The sequence below is a fragment of the Eptatretus burgeri genome, chromosome 3 (genome assembly GCF_056783735.1).
Source record: "Eptatretus burgeri isolate ZD-2024b chromosome 3, Ebu_testis_v1, whole genome shotgun sequence".
NCBI classification, from domain to species: Eukaryota; Metazoa; Chordata; class Myxini; order Myxiniformes; family Myxinidae; genus Eptatretus; species Eptatretus burgeri.
The window spans coordinates 118,516,976-118,535,635 of NC_140963.1; the positions used below are offsets into that span (position 1 = coordinate 118,516,976).

Sequence of the window (18,660 nt, forward strand, 5' to 3'; positions counted from 1 at the left end):
CTCATCACTGGACTTTGTATTCCAACGCTAGTGGTGTGACAAAGGAGATTGACCATGTCCTCATTGATGGTTGCTGGAGGATGATCCAGAACTGCAGGGTCTCCCAGAGTGCCCTGTTCCTCAATACCGACCACAGGCTTGTTCTACCAACTCTGACATTGCAGCTTAAATCCAGGAGAATGGTACCATCCCAGCCCAGGCTGGATGTTGGCAAGCTCAAGTATGAGAGGGAAGCTGAAGAGTTTGTGAACAGGCTAAGTGGGGATTTGGGAGGTCTGGGTGCTTTGGGGAATCCTGAAGAGTTGTGGAGTGCCTTCAAGACCACCATCCTTGATGTTACCGGTGATGTCTTGGAACTCATCGGAGGGTGAAGAAGAATTTTATCTCAAGGGCCACTGGATACCATTGACCAGAGTCACAGGACCAGGCTGAATGGCAGAGCTGAGCTATCCAGGGAGTTGAGGCGTAGAACTGTATGTGCACTACGGGTGGACAAGGAGGCTTATGTGCGAGGAATCTGTGAGGGGGTACAGCATCACCTGTGGACAGGTGATTCTCGTCCCGTTTACAGGGAAATTTGCATGTTGCGTTCCTCCAAGCCCATCCCTTGGTGTACTGCAGTTGGAGCAGAGTGTGGTAGGCTCTTGACAGAGGAGTCCGAAATGAAGGCCTGCTGGGCCGATTACTTTGAGCAGCTGTACCAGGCTGATCCACCCGCTGTCGAGTTGGATTTCAGGGGTGTTGTTATCCCTATTGCTGACCCTCCAATCATGTGTGGAAGCACAGGCAGCGGTAAACCGACGGTTGAAATGGAGTCAAGCTCCTGCGATCTGTCGCATCCATGCTGAACTTCTCAAGGCTGGTGGAAATGCTGTACTCATGTCATTGCATGCAGTTCTGGGCTCTGCCTGAAACACAGGCATCATCCCAACTGAATGGAAGAGGGGCCTTGTTGTCCCTTTCTGGAAAGGGAAGGATGATCACTAGGACTGCAACAACTACCGAGGGGTAATGCTGCTCTCAGTGCCGGGCAAGGTCTTTGCTCGGATAATTCTTGAGATGGTTTTCCACTATCTGCTTGAGCACCAGCACCAGCAGCAGTCAGGCTTTACACCAAGGAGGCCAATGATTGACCGTATCTTAATGATTAGAGTGGTAGGCTTGGGATCCTAAGATCCTCAGTTCATATCCCACTTGATTGTTGAATTAACACCAGGTGGGGTTGACTCTGCCTGTCATTCTTCCGAGGTCAGCAAAATGAGTGCCAGCTTGCTGGTATCCTGTGTCAGAGTGGCAACCTGTCCAGGATTGTGCCCAATAGCCAAGGAGACTGCTGAGGCAGCACCAATTATCTGCACAGAGTATGGTCCCAATGGATGGATGCATGTATTAAACGTATCCTTGCCCTTCGGGTGCTCACTGAACGCAAACGAGAGTTTTGGCAGGGGCTGCTTACAGCCTATGTTGATCTCTGGAAAGTGTTTGATTCGGTTAATCGGGATGCCCTCTGGAGGATTTTGGTCTTCTTGGTGTGCCACCAAGACTGATCAATCTGATTTCTGAACTATACTCTGGTACTGAGAGTGCTGTGAGATGGGGTGATACCATCTCTGACTTATTTCCAGTTGTTACTGGAGTTCATCAGGGGTGTGTACTGGCCCCCACACTTTTCAGCACTTGTATGGACTGGATTTTAGGGAGGATGTCAGAGAGATCAAGTTGTGGTGCATCGTTTGGAAATGTCAACATCTCTGACCTTAATTTCGCAGATGAGGCAGTCATCTTTGTGGAGACTCTGGATATCCTTTTGGGGGCCCTTGAGGTGCTGAATGAGGAGTCGGAGCTTCTGTGTTTACAGGTTTCCTGGGGCAAAACTAAGATCCAGACTTTCACTTACATCTTGGATGCTTGTCTGTACCTGTCTGTGGTGAAGATGTTGATGTCACGGAGAGATTCACTTACCTTGGCAGCAATATTCATGTCTCTGCTGGCTGTGAGCCAGAGATCAATAGATGTCTGGGTCAGGCGTGGGGTCATGGATTCACTGGATCATGGGGTGTGGCGCTGTCGGTACCTGTACAGGAGGGCAAAAGTCGGAGTCTTGAGGTCCTTGGTGCTTCCATTCATGCTCTACGGATGTAAAACTTGGACTCAGACCAGTGTTCTGATATGGAGACTTAATTCCTTTGGTACCAGGTCTCTTCGGAGAATCCTCGTCTGTCACTGGTCGGACTTTGTGTCCAACGAGCGGTTGCTGAGAGAGACTCAAATGAGATTTGTTTCCTGCATAGTCCGTGAGCATCAGCTGCGGCTGTATGGACATGTGGCTCGTTTTCCTGATGCTGATCCTGCTCACCAGTTTCACTCAGTAAGGGAGCCTCGTGAGTGGAGGACACCAATGGGCCGACCACGTGCCTCATGATTGCAGCAGGTTAATCAGCATCTCAATAAGATTTTGATGGACTAGGCATCTTCATGGGCGATGGCCTGATGGAAGCCCCTGGAGTACCGGCGGAAAGTGGACGCAGCGACGCACTGCTCTGGTGTATGCTCCCGTACCTGACATGACCTCTCAATGGTGAAGAATCACTTTAAAAATTAAATAATTATCGTATCCAGATCCAGATTCGGATGTTCACCAAAATCGAATCGATTCGTCATCACACACCTAACCTGTCCACGAAGTTTCATCCAAATCCGTCCATAACTTTTTGAGATATTGGTTTTGCCATATCTCTCAATCGTAAAGAATCGCTTCAAAAAATTATTGGATCGGGATTCTCTGTCCCTTTCTCTCTCCATCCCCTCTCCTTGTATCCCCATCAGCGAAGCGACAGGTGGTATTTGCTCGTATTGAATGAGCCAATTTTCTTGATGTATGTGTGAATGTGTGTGTGTCTGATTGTACAGTACACCTGAAAAATCTTAGAAAAAACATGGCTCGTCTGATCTCCACAAATTCTGCATATATTTGGTTGTCGCCAGGTTTAGGCACAAAAAAAAATCCCCCCCCCCTTCCCTGTGGGGGAGAGGGGAAGACAACTTACTATTTTCTCCTCTACACGTGCTGCAGTGCAAGTGGTTCACGGACCTCTGCTGCAGATTTTGGCATTTGGTGCAGCTATGATGGGCTTCAGACACTCTCTCCAAACACTGGCTTGGTACAGGCATCGGTTTACCTGTTAGAGCTGTGGGTTCTGGGTTGGAGAAAGCTTTTCCATCAGCTTCGCTCTCCTTGGGAACAACTCCTGTCGAAGATCATTCAGCTTAACATGTGGGGTCGTGTTGTCATACACGGTACAGGAAAACCGCTCAATGATTTCTCATGCTGGAGATGTAATTTCCTGTGGATCAAACCCAGTCAGGGATGTGATTGTGAATCGTTCTGCCACTGTGGTTAAGTTTTCCATGTCTTCCAAGCTGACTTTTTCGTCTTTACTGCTGAACTGAGGAAGGCATGCCAACGTTTTTGGAATAAACTCCCACCTTTGGAATGAACTCCCTCACTCTGTTCAATCCCATTCTTCCCTCCTGGTCTTAAAAACAGCTGTTCACCACCATGTCTTATCTTCCCCAATCCAAAACCTCGATCTTTTCTACCCCCGTTAATCCACTCCAAACACACCTCCTTCAAGTTCCCTGCTTTCCTTCCTGAAAGTCCCTGTAATGTCCATCTTGTTTACCCTGTGTACCTTGCCCCATCCCTCTCCCTTCCACAGATCTCCTAATGTCTCTGTTCCCCCCACTGTTTTGTCCTTCCCACTCCTGCCCCTCTTGTCTCATGCCCCATCTTGCTGTGCGTTGTGTGTTAGCTCTAATACGAGCCTTGACAAGGTATACAAAAAAACAACCTGGCAGAACACGAGCTTTGTCCCCCCCCCCCCCCAAGTTCTTGGCAGATATAATTGACATGGTAAGAGCGGAATTGTTAACCTGTATCAAAGGTTCTGAATAGTACAGTTCATCCTCTCAATTAGGGTATTGTGGACATGCAGACATATTCTTCTGTCTGCCTCTTCGTGGTCACTCTCCCCCATTGTGATTTGACTGTACCCTATACCAAAGGTAACGTACACCTGTTTGGTAAGCAGATAATCATGTTTGACTACTTCCAGTGAGTCAAGCCAGTGAGTTAGCAGCATTTTGATCCTTGATATTTGACCCATATAACAGCAATGAGACCAGAACATTGACGGAGTTAGGTACTGCACTGTCCTGGCAGTCGTGAGTGAAACTACGTGAGAATCAGGGAAATTCTGTCTTGCACATTTCCCTCCATATATCTTTGGCTACAGGTGCTCCACATGTAAACATCCTCTTCCACACTGCTTTCGATGAAGGATACCATTTCAGAAAACACCCTTGTTTCTGTCATCGTCTGATCAGTGGTCTGAGGTTGCTGACTGAGCTCTTTGCATACTTCTGTGACGAGTTATAAACACATCTATGTGATGAAAACCAAGTCCCCACCTGCTGTGGTGGCCAACAAATCGATATCCTGCATTTCCTTGGCCTGTTCTCTGAGCACTGTGTCTAGTTCTAATGTAGTACAACTATGAAGTACCCCTTCTGGTTTCTTCCAGAAAATGTACATATTTCCACGCTTTGACTCTGCAGGAAGGGTTGAGCATTTTGATTTTCTTTGTCCAGTATCATCACCTCATTGTTCCTCAATGTTCCTCATTCCGGCACGTCTCTCTTGTGTTCTTTGCAGTTTCAAGTTGGCTACTTTAAGCTGACACTTAAGGTGCCACTTTGCCTGGTTGCCAAGAAGGTCCTTTGCATTTACATGATCTTGATAACCAACATGGACAGGCAATGAATGTAGTTCCCTGAAACCGTCTATATTTTTGATGAAGCGCTCGTATGATTGTAGACCTTTGCCGTCTTGTCTGGACCCATGACATTTTAATTTCACGTAGCACGTTAATCTTTATTGGCACGAAGCACATCCAAGCGATAATCCACATGTTGGCTAACATATCCCTCGTCACACTGCTGATGCAATTGGTTATCCATGCACGAAGTGTTTCATTGTTAGCAACGAAGGTTTGGAAAACAATCCTTGACACATCCCCACAATAAGATATCGAAGGGGCATCACATCAGGAGACTATGCCTGGTGTTGGCTTAATGGTTAGAGTGGTGGGCTCGGGATCCTAGGATCCTGAGTTCAAATCCCACTCAGCTGTTGAATTAATACCAGGTAGGGTTGACTCTGCCTGTCATCCTACTGAGGTTGGCAAAATGAGTACCAGCTTGCTGGTATCCTGTGTTGGAGTGGTGACCTGTCCAGGATTGTGCTCATGCAAGACCCATGACCTTCAACGAAGTGAGCCCAATAGACTGTTTCGGCAGCACCAACGCCCCGCACAAAGTCTGGTCCCAATGGATATATGGACCGGGAGGCTGTAGAAGGCAGGCGACTCGGGAAGTTATTGATTCTAAAAGTTGCACTATCTGCACTTTATATGCTTGAAGATGCAATCTCTCATGCACAGCATTGTTTTCTGTATCACAATTTTCCCATAGGTTTGGATTAATTTGAAGCAACTTTGAAGTTAATAATGTTTTTTTTTCTCTCGGATGAGAATTTCTGTGTTTCAGGGTGGGACAGATGGACAGAATTAGTCTATTGTATATGCCCTGTATAGAGAGAGAGTAGTGTCAAATTCCAAAATCATCGTATTTCTTAAAAAACAAAGACATCACGGGATATTTCTTCACGGCAAAGAAAAAAAATAATTTGAGAGTGATCAAGGCAGACCAGACTGGCACACACCACCCTGTTGCCTAAACACTACCTGGGTTCAATTTCTTTTTGTCTCATTGAAATCTTTTTAATTTTTCTGTAGGTTTAGATTAATTTGAAGCAGTTTTTACTCAATTTTTTTTTTCCTCTTTGAGGAGTGCTTCCATGTTTCAGGTTGGGACAAATACAAACAGACACCATTAGCCTCTATTATTAAACATATATATGTGGGTGGCAGGATGGCCTAGACCTAGAGGTTACCTATAAGCTGTATAGCCGGGGTTCGAACCTTGGCCCAGCTATCCATGTGTTTCACAGGCAGGGTGATTCATCAATGTGCATGCTGTCCCTCGGATGGATGTTAAACGGACGTCCCATCTGCCGGGATTAGTCGGTGGACGTTAAAGATCCCACGGTGTCCATGGTGAAGACTAGGCGAGCATCGCCGGCACCATGGCGTGGTTCCAAATTCCTGCCTTAACCAGCAAGGGGCATTGCATCAGCGGCACAGTCACACTCCCAGCAATTATGCTAACCACCAGTCACATGCTGCATACGAAATGAATGAATGAATATATTAATTTGACCTCTGATTGATCTGACCTTGACCTTTAATATCGGACAGCCTCCTCTCAATAGTTTTGTATGGTCCCAGAGTACAACTGTGCCAAATTTGGTGTTTTGGAGTAGCATGTCACGATCATTTCCATAAACTACTCTAATTCCCTCACTAAATTCCTATCCAGAGTTAAAACCACCACTTTTGATTCATAACTTGTTCTGTGAATATAACCTCAAACCATATTAACTACGGCTGCCTGGCACTGACCTGTCCTGTCTGCTTACCCCCCACATCTATTACCACCCCCAGATCCTTCTCCTGTGTAACATGCTCCAATATTGCTCCTTGTATCATGTAATCTCTCTTTTTAGCTCACCTCGACTTTAGTCAGGTCATCTTATGCGATCGAGCAGTGTCCATAGGTAAGTCAGTTGGTCAGTGAGCGAGTCTGTAAACACTTCAGTCATTATCACCTGAACCAAACACACGATTTTGATGAAACTTGGCCACAAGCGTCATATCTGATGCCTAACGAAGGTGTATTGCCGATATCAAAATCTGCGCTCATTAAGGGGGGTTAACTGGGGGTTTCTTTGACACCCCCCCCCAAAAATAGGTATTTGCTCTCTTCTCCGAAATTACACACACAATTTCAATGAAACCACAACCTTCATCACTCATGATGTACCAAGGTTTGCTCACAGCATTAAAAAAAAATCAGGGTCTGTGGGAGTTTGTAGGGGGGAGTGTTGTTGTCTGCCCCAAATAGGTATTTGCTCTCTTTGAAATTACACACACAATTTCAATGAAACTTAACCACGACCTTCATCACCTGTGATGTACCAAAGTTTCACAGCATAAATAAAAATCAGTGTCGAAGGAGGTCTGCAGGGGGTTTGAGTGACTGTTACTCCAGATCCAGGTGAGCTTCAGGACCCACAGTCCTATTTTTATTATTCTTACCCATCCTCGACTCCTTACAATTGTTCAGGTTAAATTCCATCTGCCAATCTTTTGCCCAATCTATGCAAGTATCAATACTTTCCTGTATCTGATCACCACCCCCTCTGCTATCCACCTTACCTCCAAGCTTTGTGTCATCTGCAAATGTGTAAAGCCAACTCTTCACCCCACTATCCAAATCATTGATGTAAGTTATGAATAATAATGGTCTGAGTACTGATCCCTGGGGTACTCCAACACTTGCATCCTCCCACTAACAGCCACTCTTTGCTTCCTATCACTAATCCAGTTTCCAATCAAATTAGCTTCATGATCAGTCACTCTCCAAGCTCTCACCTGAGCTAACAACCTCCAATGTGCTACCTTATCAAATGCCTTCTGAAAGTCGAGATACCCTACATTCACTGCACCTTCCTGTTCCACCCAGTCAGAAACTGCTTCATGCAACTCTAATACATTGATTAAACTTGATCACCGTTTACCAAGTCCATGTTGACTCCGTTTAATTCATTTGTATTTTTTCAAATGGTTTCCAACCCGATCCCGAGCTAACATCTCCAACATCATCCCTACAGCTGGAGTCAGGCTAGCAGGTCTTTAGTTCCCCAATTCTTCTCTGGACCCTTTTTTAAACTATTACAGCACTCAGTCGAGTGCATACCTCTGCCAGGCTGAACAGTTTACGTTTTGTATTCCACTGATAGGCCAGACCTGAACCAAAATCTAATCAGCTTGTTCTTGTCACCAAACAAACTCATCCACCAAGTTTCGTCAGAATCCATCCATAACTTTTTGAGATATCCTGCTCACAGCCAAACAAACAAACAAACAAACAAACAAGCAGACAGACAGAAAAAGCAATGGTGAAAAAACAACCAAGGTCCATCCACCTTCTGTGGCGGAGGTAATAATGGTTACATTTGTGACTCTCCAATCCTATGGTACCTGTACTGGGCGTAGTGGCGTGCGCCTGTAATCCGGCTACTCAGAGGCTTGGGTTGGAGGATCGCTTGAGGACGGGAGCTCTGCGCTGGGCCGCGCTCTGAGAGGGTGTAGGGCAGCCCGGAGTCATGGCGAAACCCAATCCTTATCCCTGTGTCATAAGAGGCGACCAGGGTTGCGTCAGGAAGGGCATCCGGCGTAAAACCTATGCCAAATCAGGATGCAGATCATAATGGATGATCCGCTGTGGCGACCCCAAACGGGAGCAGCCGAAAGACGAACAACAACAATCCTATGGTACCTGTGCTGACTCCAATGACTCCAATGATGAAACCCGAAACATGACGCGTTTTAAACTGAGGAATAGCTGACTCCAATGACCTGATCAATATATCAGCTAATGTATAAATTATTGGCTTAATTTCCACCCCATGAGTGTTTGATAAGTCACTATATTTAATTATATAAGGGAAAGATAGCAACACTGTTTTGGAATGGATGATGCATCTTGCCGGATGGCCAATTTATTCTCCGTCACCGAATCTGCAAGCGAACTGTCCAAAAGGTGACCGGAATACCGGCTAATTGACAATATGGGATGATGTGTGACTTGTTCTGCAGGAGTGGTCTCTCTGTGCCGTCTGCGCTCCTGCCATCCTTCTCTGTTGAGCCCTGCCGCCTCGCGCAAGCTCACGCTCACCATCCTGCGTCTCGGTAATTGTGCATTACAATGCCACATGGTGTGGCACGTTTCAATAATGAGATTCCACCCCCTCTCTCCAGGTGTAGTTTATAAAATGGTTTCCATATTTTATGGTTGAATCCAAAAGAGTGAGCCACCTATCCAAAGCACCCCTGTGTGTTTGTGTTGTGCAGTGGTATTTGCCGTGCTGGTGGCCATATGCGTTTTTGGTTCGTTCGTGTGTCATGTGTTTGAGTACAGCCATCATGACCAGTGGGAGCGAGCTCTCCTACTCCATGCTCTGTGAGTTGCACTTCTCGAATCCTTAGATTGGATTATCATGTATGTATTATCTTTAATCAGCCGTAATCTTGCCTGATAATGTAGGCCCATCCTCCAAAAGTCACTGGACACCAACTTCCAGGAGTTTTTGGCTGTGTGAGAGGTGGGCACTTCCATCAGGATCAATTTTGACTGATGATCCCTGCGACGGATTGTTAATGAAATGGATGTGACCCTTATCCTCCATGTTATTTATAAAATACATTCTAAATAAGCATGAATGTAATTTATTGGTGGTGCGGCATGTTAAAATCGGTTATTAATGACAGTTTGAATATTTGAATGACAGTTGTCTATCGTTAGATGGAGGTGCTGTGTAATGGACATGTCTTCAAGGTAAAGTTTTTATCACTTAATATACGATCATATCAAGTGATGTATGATTAAAGTTATTCATATGTGGTAATACTTTAAACAAAAGAAAGAAAGAAATAAGTTTGTATAAGGATATTGCTTTGCTGTGTTGACTGACTGACTGGACACAGCATTGAGGTTGTAGGTCCATTGATGTTGAGTAGTCTACTGATTAGATGTGGACCTGTGACCGGGGTTGTGGATCCTCCGTTTGCAGAGGTTCTGGGCTGAAAGGATCGAATCCTCGATGAAAAATGGTGCCCAGCTGATGATCCGGACAGTTGGGAAATCAGTCAATTGCTTACGAGTTTAGGTTACAACTTCAAATGAAATTGCTTTTCTAAGTATTTACCAGTACATAATATATCTGTGTTTGTGTGTTGATATACGTGTGTTTGTACGTATGTGTTGTACACAGTGGTGGCCAAAAATATTGGCACCCCCTTGCACTTTTTTTCAAATAACTCACAATTTTCTCAAAAAATAAGTTTAAATTGATGAAAGTATTTGGTCTCCACAATTCTTTATTTCATTATTAATATTACAGAACCTTTGTTTTTGATTCAGAACTTAATATGTCCTTTTACATCAGAAAATATAAAGACATGGCACTGACAAAATTATTGACAGCCATGACTTAATATTTGGTAGCATGGCCTTTGGACAAAATAACTGCAGTCAAGCACTTCCTACAGCCATGATTGAGCTTCCTACACCTCCTCTACTGGCAGTTTGGCCCACTCTTCTTGTGTAAACTGCCCCAGTTCTCCCAGATTTGAAGGGTGCCTTCTCCCAATTGCTGTTTTCAGATCTCCCCACAGGTGTTCAATGGGATTGAGATCTGGACTCATTGCTGGCCTCTTCAGAACAGTCCAACGTTTTGTCTTGAACCATTCCTAGGTACTTTTGGAAGTGTTTGGGGTCATTGTCCTGCTGTAAGATCCATGACCTTCGACGGAGACCCAGCTTTCTGACACTGGGTTGAACATTGTACTCAAATTCTTTGGTAATCTGATTTGATGATTCTATGCACAGGTTCAAGGCACCCAGTGCCAGAGGCAGCACAGCAACCCCAAAACATCACTGAACCTCCTCCATGCTTCACTGTCGGGAAGGAGTTTTTCTTTGAAGGCTTCATTTTATTTTCTGGAAACATACAGACTATGTGCTTCACCAAAAAGCTCTAATTTGGTCTCATCTGTCCACAGGACATTCTCCCAGAAGGATTATGGCTTGTTCAGGTGTGTTTTGGCAAACTCCAGTCGGGATTTCTTATGTGTCTCTCTCTCAGCAGTGATGTCCTCCTGGGTCTCCTACCATAGAACCCCCTTTCATTGAGTTGGTGACGGATGGTGTGAGTTGAAACTGTCATACCTTGTGCCTGAAGGTCAGCTTGAATCTGTTTGACAGTTGATCGAGGTGCTTTCTCCACCATTTGAACAATCCTTCGCTGGAATCTTCGATCAAGTTATTTTTTTTTTTTTTCTTGTGGCCACGTCCAGGGAGGTTGGCTACAGTGCCATGGGCCTTAAACTTCCTGATAACATTGCGTACAGTGGACACAGGAACATCAAGGTCTCTGGAGATGGACTTGTAGCCTTGATATTGTCCATGCTTGGCTACAATCTTGTGTCTGACCTCCTCAGACATTTCTCTGGTTTTCTTTCTTTTCTCCATGCTCATTGTGGGGCACACAGTGACGAAAACAGCAGAATGACTCCTTTTCTCCATTCACACTGGTTGAGTGAGCGGTTTTATATTGCAGGCACCTGCAACTCACCACAGGTGAGTTCAAATCCAAAGTAAAGGAGAATCACCTGCTTGAAATCCAATTATATTTATCAACTTCTAAAAGGTGCCAATAATATTGTCTGGGCCATTTTAGGATTTCTGTGTAGAATAAGCTAATATTTAGTATTTCTTTTTAAGCTTTTTTTGATTTGATCCACTGCAAACCAAAGAAATACGTATGTAGATACCAAAATATTTTTTAATTTCAGCAATTTTCTGGAAGAAATCGTGCATTTTTTTTTGAAAACAGTGCAAGGGTGCCAATATTTTTGGCCACGACAGTATATACATTTGTAAGTATGCACGGATGTATGTGTTTGTGTGCGTGTGTTGTTATGTCTGGCTTCCTTCTTGGGACTACGGTGCAGTAATTGGTCTTTATTTCAATGATGTTTTATTGGAGTTCAGGGAGTCATTGGGTTTCGAGGCCAGTACCGCTATAGTTTGTCAAGCCTTGGATTCCATGGAATACTATGCAAGCACAGCTGCACACAAGCCTTTCATCAGCGTCTTCGATGCACTTGGGTGATTGGGCGTGGTGGAACTAATGGTTGTTTCTGGGATCTCCGAACGTGGAACTAAGTTTTATCGAGCGAAACATTTGGGTACACATGGTTCAAGTCTGATGGCAGGGTCTGTGGGATGTTAGAACACAATTTCTGGGTTCGACAACAATGATTGCAAAATCTGAAAGAGCGGAGGATAATGATGGAGATTCTCATCTCCAAACCTTATGGCAAATTCCGATGATCTTCAACTTCTTATGACTTTCAAAAAACATTTCACAGTGGTCATCATGATTCTTTATGGAAGACAATGCATTTACAGCTTTCCCGAAAAAAAAAAAATCGACGTTATCAGATCTCTCTGCCAAAACACCCAGTGCTCTGTTAATATTGGCCAGGAAATGAACAGACACTTTTGGTGTCACTACCATAGACAGATCGGGATGTCTTTAGAGTGGAAATTGATTTTTATTCCATCACATCGGGAGTTCAGTAGACCAACGGGCACCTGGGAGATCTTGACTTTGCTGGCTTATAAATGATAACGCTCAGGAAATGTAAGATAAAATTGCTGACTTGGCACAAACAGCGAGCAAGATAGAACTGAATTAACAAGTCGAAGACAGATAGCGAGGAACAACAACATCACTCTTGAAAATGAAGAACTGAGCAATGTGACAAAGTTTATACTGGGCAGCAGCATACAAACATAGAGTGCTTTTCGGATGATAAAACGAGGGTTGAAAAAGCAAGTAGTGCTTTTTAAAAGTTGCAGAGCACTGTGTGGAAATCTAAGATCAACAGAGAGAAGAGAGAAGAGAGAAGACAAAACTGAAATTATTCAACAGCGAGGTTATCGCAGTGTTGCTTTATGGGATGGAAACTTGGACGATCCACAAACATCTCGAATGAAAACTTTTGAGCTTCCAGTGTGGGTGTTTGCAGAGATTACTGAACATCAAGTGGTTCGATTATATCTCAAATGAAAAAGCGAATGTTCAATCACTGACATAGATGGACATATGGATGGCCGAGGAGACATATCTGTGGCATGTACTTAGAATGTCTGATGACAGACTACCAAAGCACATCTCTGCTTGTTATACATCATCAGTAAATTTGTGCAGGCCCATAATTTTAGGTATATAGCACGTTTGTGCTTTTACATTTGCGATACCTCACAAAAGTTTAATGAGACAAGATAATAGTTTTATATCCATTGGTGTGCAAGTTGTGTTTTTTTTGTCAGATGTGTAGCCAATGGGAACGAGCGGGCTGCTTGCCCGGCATCATCACGTCGCCCATTGGCCTTGCCCATACTGCACCTCGCCTGCGCATTTGTAGCTGCGCTGCTTATGAGCTCGTGGGTGTGGACTCGTGCCTCCATACTTGTGTGGCGTCGAGCACTATGCAGGTTGCAAAATTCGCACACGGCTTCGAATGATACCATGCCACATGAAGCACATCTCATGCACCAAGTTCACCTTGTGTAAAAATGTGAACATTGTATCTCCATCGTTTCTATATCCACCCTGACAACAGATTGCTTGGCCGAGGAGACCCAGTGCCCAAACGCTTAAGGAAGAGTCACATGATTGCGAAAGCCTTTGCCCGTCGGCGAGATATCCTGCAGGACCCAGCACTGGAGCTTTCCCTCAGTACTCGCTCTGGGGGTGGTGTAGGTAGGTCCAGTCTGATTGATGGGTGTCAGGGACCTTATGAGGCAGAACCTTTGTCATGATAATGATAATGATAGGGTGTTTGCCATACCGTTTGTTGTTTGACCTTTGAATTTGATTGGATTTGCAGCTGCTATGGAGCTTGGTCTTGAAGACTCTGAGGAAATGGACTCTGGCTGGGTGCATCACATGAATAAGATGGTAGCTCGTCGGGGTGCGATCTTGCCACAGGAGCTCTCTGGAGATGGGCAGAGAGGTAACGTGCCAATCCATTGGTGTACTTTGTGTCAAATGGTTAAAAGTTCAATGACCATTCTTGTTCCTGAGATTAGGTTGAAATATCCCACTCTCTGTGTTTATTTTTGAATGCCGATAAACGTCATCATCATGTTTATGAATTTTTAACTCTGCATGCTGTCTATCTATGGGAAATCCTTGTGGTAGTTGAGAAAATGGTAAATCAAACAAGTAAAAAAAGACATAAAATGTCACATCCCCCGTTGTTTTAATAATTTTGCTGTACGGAGTTAAAGGGCACTGTACGGGCACTGCCCTACCCGTGCGATCCCATATCGATGTTCAACAATAATGGCCGCCAGTCTACCAGTCGGCCATCTTTGATCAGATCGCAAAATAAGGTGAGGTGCACGTGTATTCCATCTTGTACTGTGCTTTTGCCAAGTTTGAACAATATCTGACCATGCATGTCTGAGTAATGGTTGGGGACACATTTAAGTAAGGAAATGGCCGCCAGTCTGCCATCTTGGATCTGGTCATGAAAAAACATGTCGTGCTTATGTAAACGATCATTCTTTATCTATGTGCCAAGTTTGAACAACATCGGTAAATGCATGTCCGAGAAATGGTTGAGGACGTGTTCAACACCGGGGATTTTTTTTTACAAGTAAAATGGCTGCTAGTCGGCCATCTTGCATCTGATGTCAAAATGGAATGATATACATATGTAAGCCATCACTAGTTACATGTGTGCTAAGTTTGAACAACATCGGTAAATGCATGTCCGAGAAATGGTTGAGGACGTGTTCAACACCGGGGATTTTTTTTTACAAGTAAAATGGCTGCTAGTCGGCCATCTTGCATCTGATGTCAAAATGGAATGATATACATATGTAAGCCATCACTAGTTACATGTGTGCTAAGTTTGAACAACATTGGTAAATGCATGTCCGAGAAATGGTTGAGGACACGTTCAACATTGTTTTTTTTCAACTAAAATTGCCGCTAGTCCGCCATCTTGGACCTGATCTCGAAAAGAAATGATGTGCATACATAAGCCGTCATTCTTTATGTGTGTGCTAAGTTTGAACAAGATTGGTGAATGCATGTCTGAGAAATGGTTGGGGACGTGTTCGATACCGAGTTTTTTTTTTTTTTACATCTAAAATGGCCGCCAGTCTACCAGTTGGCCATATTTGATCAGATCGCAAAATAAGGTGCGGTGCACGTGCATGCCGTCATTTACTGTGCTTGTGCCAAGTTTGAACAAAATTGGACTACGCATCTCTGAGAAATGGTTGGGGACACATTTAAGTAACAAAATGGCCACCAGTCAGCCATCTGAGATCTAACCCCTCCCCCCAAACCCACAATCGACTTTCTCAACAACCCTCTCAGAGGTTCAGTCACTCAAACTCTTGGGTCTTCCTCTAAGCCATGATCGGGCAAGCCACATTTCAAAATTGGTCTCCAAAGCCAGATGTCAATTGGGCATCCTCTGTCATGCAATGTCCTTCCTTGACACACCTGAGCTCCAATCCTCTGACAAGGCTTTCAACCCAGCTCGATGGAGTACTACCCTCCCCTCTGGGCTGGTTCATCTGCCTCACATCTTGCTCAGCTTGATGCAGTGGAAACAAAAGGCCTTCAATATTATTGAAATCTCTCTTGATGAAGCTGAGTATTTGGGCCTATTACTTTGCCATCGCTGATAGGTCGGTGGTCTGTCTGTGTTCTTCCACCTAATTTCTGGACTTGCACCCACTGCCCTACCCGTGCTTTGTCCCCTCCCAGGTATCTGCAGGATGTATGTGGTCCCCCAGCAACTCCTTCCTAGTGAAGCTGCCTAAATCCAGAATCGTTGCTCACCTCCACTCATTTATTCCTCTTTTTTCCCCACCTGTGGAACCACCACCTATACTCTCTTCAATCTCATTCTTCCCTCCAGGTCTTCAAGTCAGCTGTTCACCACTATCTCATGTCATCCCCCATCCAAAATAATGATCTTTTCAACACCCATGAAACCAACCCCCAACCCACCCAAAATTTTGCTTATGTATCCATATTGTCCACCCTTTTCGTTCTCCCTTCCCCTCATCGTTACCTGCATTCTTTGTTTGTCCATCTCCACGTACTTTCTCTCTACACTCTGCTGTTGTTGTTTCCCCTTTATCCTGTTGTTCACTTTGTTATGTTGTGTCCTGTCCTGTTCTGGGTGGTCATGACCGACTGATATGGGTTTAGAACATGAGTTTTGGAGGCGAACCATGAGTTTAGACATTCCAACTTGCCACGAGTAGTCTGCAGAGAGGCCTTTTTGGTGAGGGAGTGCATGAAGTGTGAGAATTGGAGAGAATCTTGACAATACACCACCAACTAGCCTAATGTTGTTTTCTGGCTCATCTGAAAATGGACACATTCCTTATGGGTCTTGTGACATGACCTAAGGTTGCTTTTGGTGAGGTTAGCCTTCCATGTTGAGAAAGCAAGCCGTCTCACCACAAGACTGGTGTATCAAGGCCAGGAGGATGGTTATAGGATATCTTTAGCAGAGATTGGATAAACCTGTGTGAGAGAGAGAGGGAGAAGGCTCTTGTGAAAACGTTGCTGGGCAGAGTCCTTCATCTTGTGTTGAGCTTTATAAATCATCCTAAGCTGAGCCATATATGCATTGGCATTTCATTATCATAAAATGAAGATCTTAACCTCCAGTGCAAATTGTTACTAGCTTTCCTTCCAAGCAGCAGCTCAGAATGCTTGGATTACACTTTGAAATCCCATGATTCGTCAATTATTTAACATCCTTGGAATTCATGTTAAAGTACATCGATGTCTCCAAGTGCCCTTTTCCTATGACACGTGACATGTCCAAGTGCCATCATCAGTTCAAGACAATGGGGAAAACAAAAGACCAAATTCTTCCTTGTTGAAAAGCTCTATGCATCACCTATGAACACTGCATACTCTGAATGCAATTCACTCGACTTATTATATATTTTTTTTCTCTTTAATTTCCATCCAATGCAAATGTACACAAGACTGAATTAATTAGCATTCTAATAAACCCTGTTCATGACTCCTTTAAAACTGTTATTGTGTTTTGATGATTATTTGCTGAAATCTCGAATCCATTGGGTCATTCTCCCAGCAGCAATTGGATAATTAGACTTGTACCTGCACACAACTTATAAAACTTTCATTTCCTTTTTACAATCAGAACCTCCCCGAGCAATCCAGCTTTGCCTATTTCCTTTTAACCATGACTTCATATAAACATTCTCCTCTTGAAATTGCTCTTTATTATTAAAGCTTTGCCTTGGAGACAATTTACTTATGATATATGCAAAATCTTTATTATTTCTCCCACATCTGTATGCCCCAAACATAACTTCTCCCTTCCCTCCCCCCCCAATCTCCTACAACATTCCTTTATCTCTCCAATCATCTTCATTTTTCTTCCTTTTCTCAATTTCACTCTCCCCCTCTTCCCATCCCATTTGCACACTGCATATACATATACATACCGTATGTAGTGCTTACAGAAAGTCCACATCCCCTTTCAAAATTTTCACCTTTTGTTGCCTTTTTGATTGGGTTAAGGTCGGGGCTCTGACTGGGCCACTCAAGGACATTTATCCTTTTGTTCCTTAGTCACTCCAATGTAGCTTTGGCTGTGTGCTTTGGGTCGTTGTCATGCTGAAAGGTGAACTTCCATCCCAATTTCATCTTTCTTGCAGAGGGCAGTAGGTTTTCCTCTTGGATTTTTCTGTATTTGGCTCCATGCATTTTCCCTTCTATCCTGACAAGTGTCTCAGTTCCTGCTGATGAGAAATATCTCCATAACATGATGCTGCCACCACCACACTTCACAGTTGGAATGGTGTTCTTTGGGTGATGTGCTGTGTTGGGTTTGCACCAAAGGTAATGTTTTGGATTTAGGCCAAAAAGGTCCATCTTTGTTCCAGCAGACCAGAAAACTATTTGCCACATGGCTTCAGAATCTCTAGAGTGTTTTTTTGCAAACCTCGAACAGGACTCAAGGTGGGCTTTTTTGAGTAATGGCTTCCTTCTGCAACCCTACCATACAGGCCAGACTTGTGCAATGCTTGGGATATTGTTGTCACATGCACACAGTGACCAGTCTTTGCCATAAAGGCATGTAGCTCTTTACAAGTTGCCATTGGCCTCTTGGTGGCCTCTGATCAGTCTCCTCCTGACTAAGTCATCCAATTTGGAGGGATGGCCTCATCGAGGCAGGGTCTTTGTGGTACCATACACCTCAAACATCTTTATGATTGTCTTGACTGTGCTCAAAGGGATATTCAAGGCCTTTGAAATATTTTTATACCCATCCCCTTATCTGTACCTTTCCACAACTTTATCCTGGTGAAAGGAATGGTGTGTGTATGTATGTATATATGTGTATGTATGTATGTATGTATATATATATATATATATATATATATATATATATATATATATATATATATATATATATTGTTACGAATCTGGAAGCCATGAGTACTCAACATACCAGTCCTATAGCTCAGTTATTTAGATAAGTAAATGTGGATAGATAGCTCCCCATCCCTTGTTTAATGGGTAATTGAATGTGCATGCACTGTGGAGTTATTTTGATAGTCAGGGTTTTCTTTTATCTCAACACCATCCTCTAACTACAACAACGCCAGCATCACCCTCACTTCCACCTCGCTCTGGCCGACGCCATGGTGGGCGGAGTTCAAGGAGGAGCCTCGCGGCAGCCCTCAACCAATCAGCGTGCTATGAGTGAGGTGGCTGCCGCTCAGCCAATCAGACCCCGCGACGGTGAGAAAGGCGGTCCGCGTGAC

At 44.1% G+C, this 18,660-nt stretch overlaps 1 protein-coding gene across 3 annotated transcripts in view; it reads left to right on the forward strand.

Moving 5' to 3' along the window:
- The window catches only part of SMO (smoothened, frizzled class receptor), a 48,475-nt gene that overhangs the window by 15,690 nt on the left and 14,125 nt on the right, over positions 1-18,660 (forward strand). For all 3 annotated transcript variants that reach the window (XM_085875302.1, XM_085875300.1, XM_085875301.1), the window contains exons 9-13: positions 8,841-8,933; positions 9,096-9,204; positions 13,144-13,308; positions 13,437-13,576; positions 13,704-13,829. In XM_085875302.1, coding sequence (XP_085731428.1) covers positions 8,841-8,933; positions 9,096-9,204; positions 13,144-13,308; positions 13,437-13,576; positions 13,704-13,829 — 633 coding nt within the window. The remainder of the gene's footprint in view (positions 1-8,840; positions 8,934-9,095; positions 9,205-13,143; positions 13,309-13,436; positions 13,577-13,703; positions 13,830-18,660) is intronic.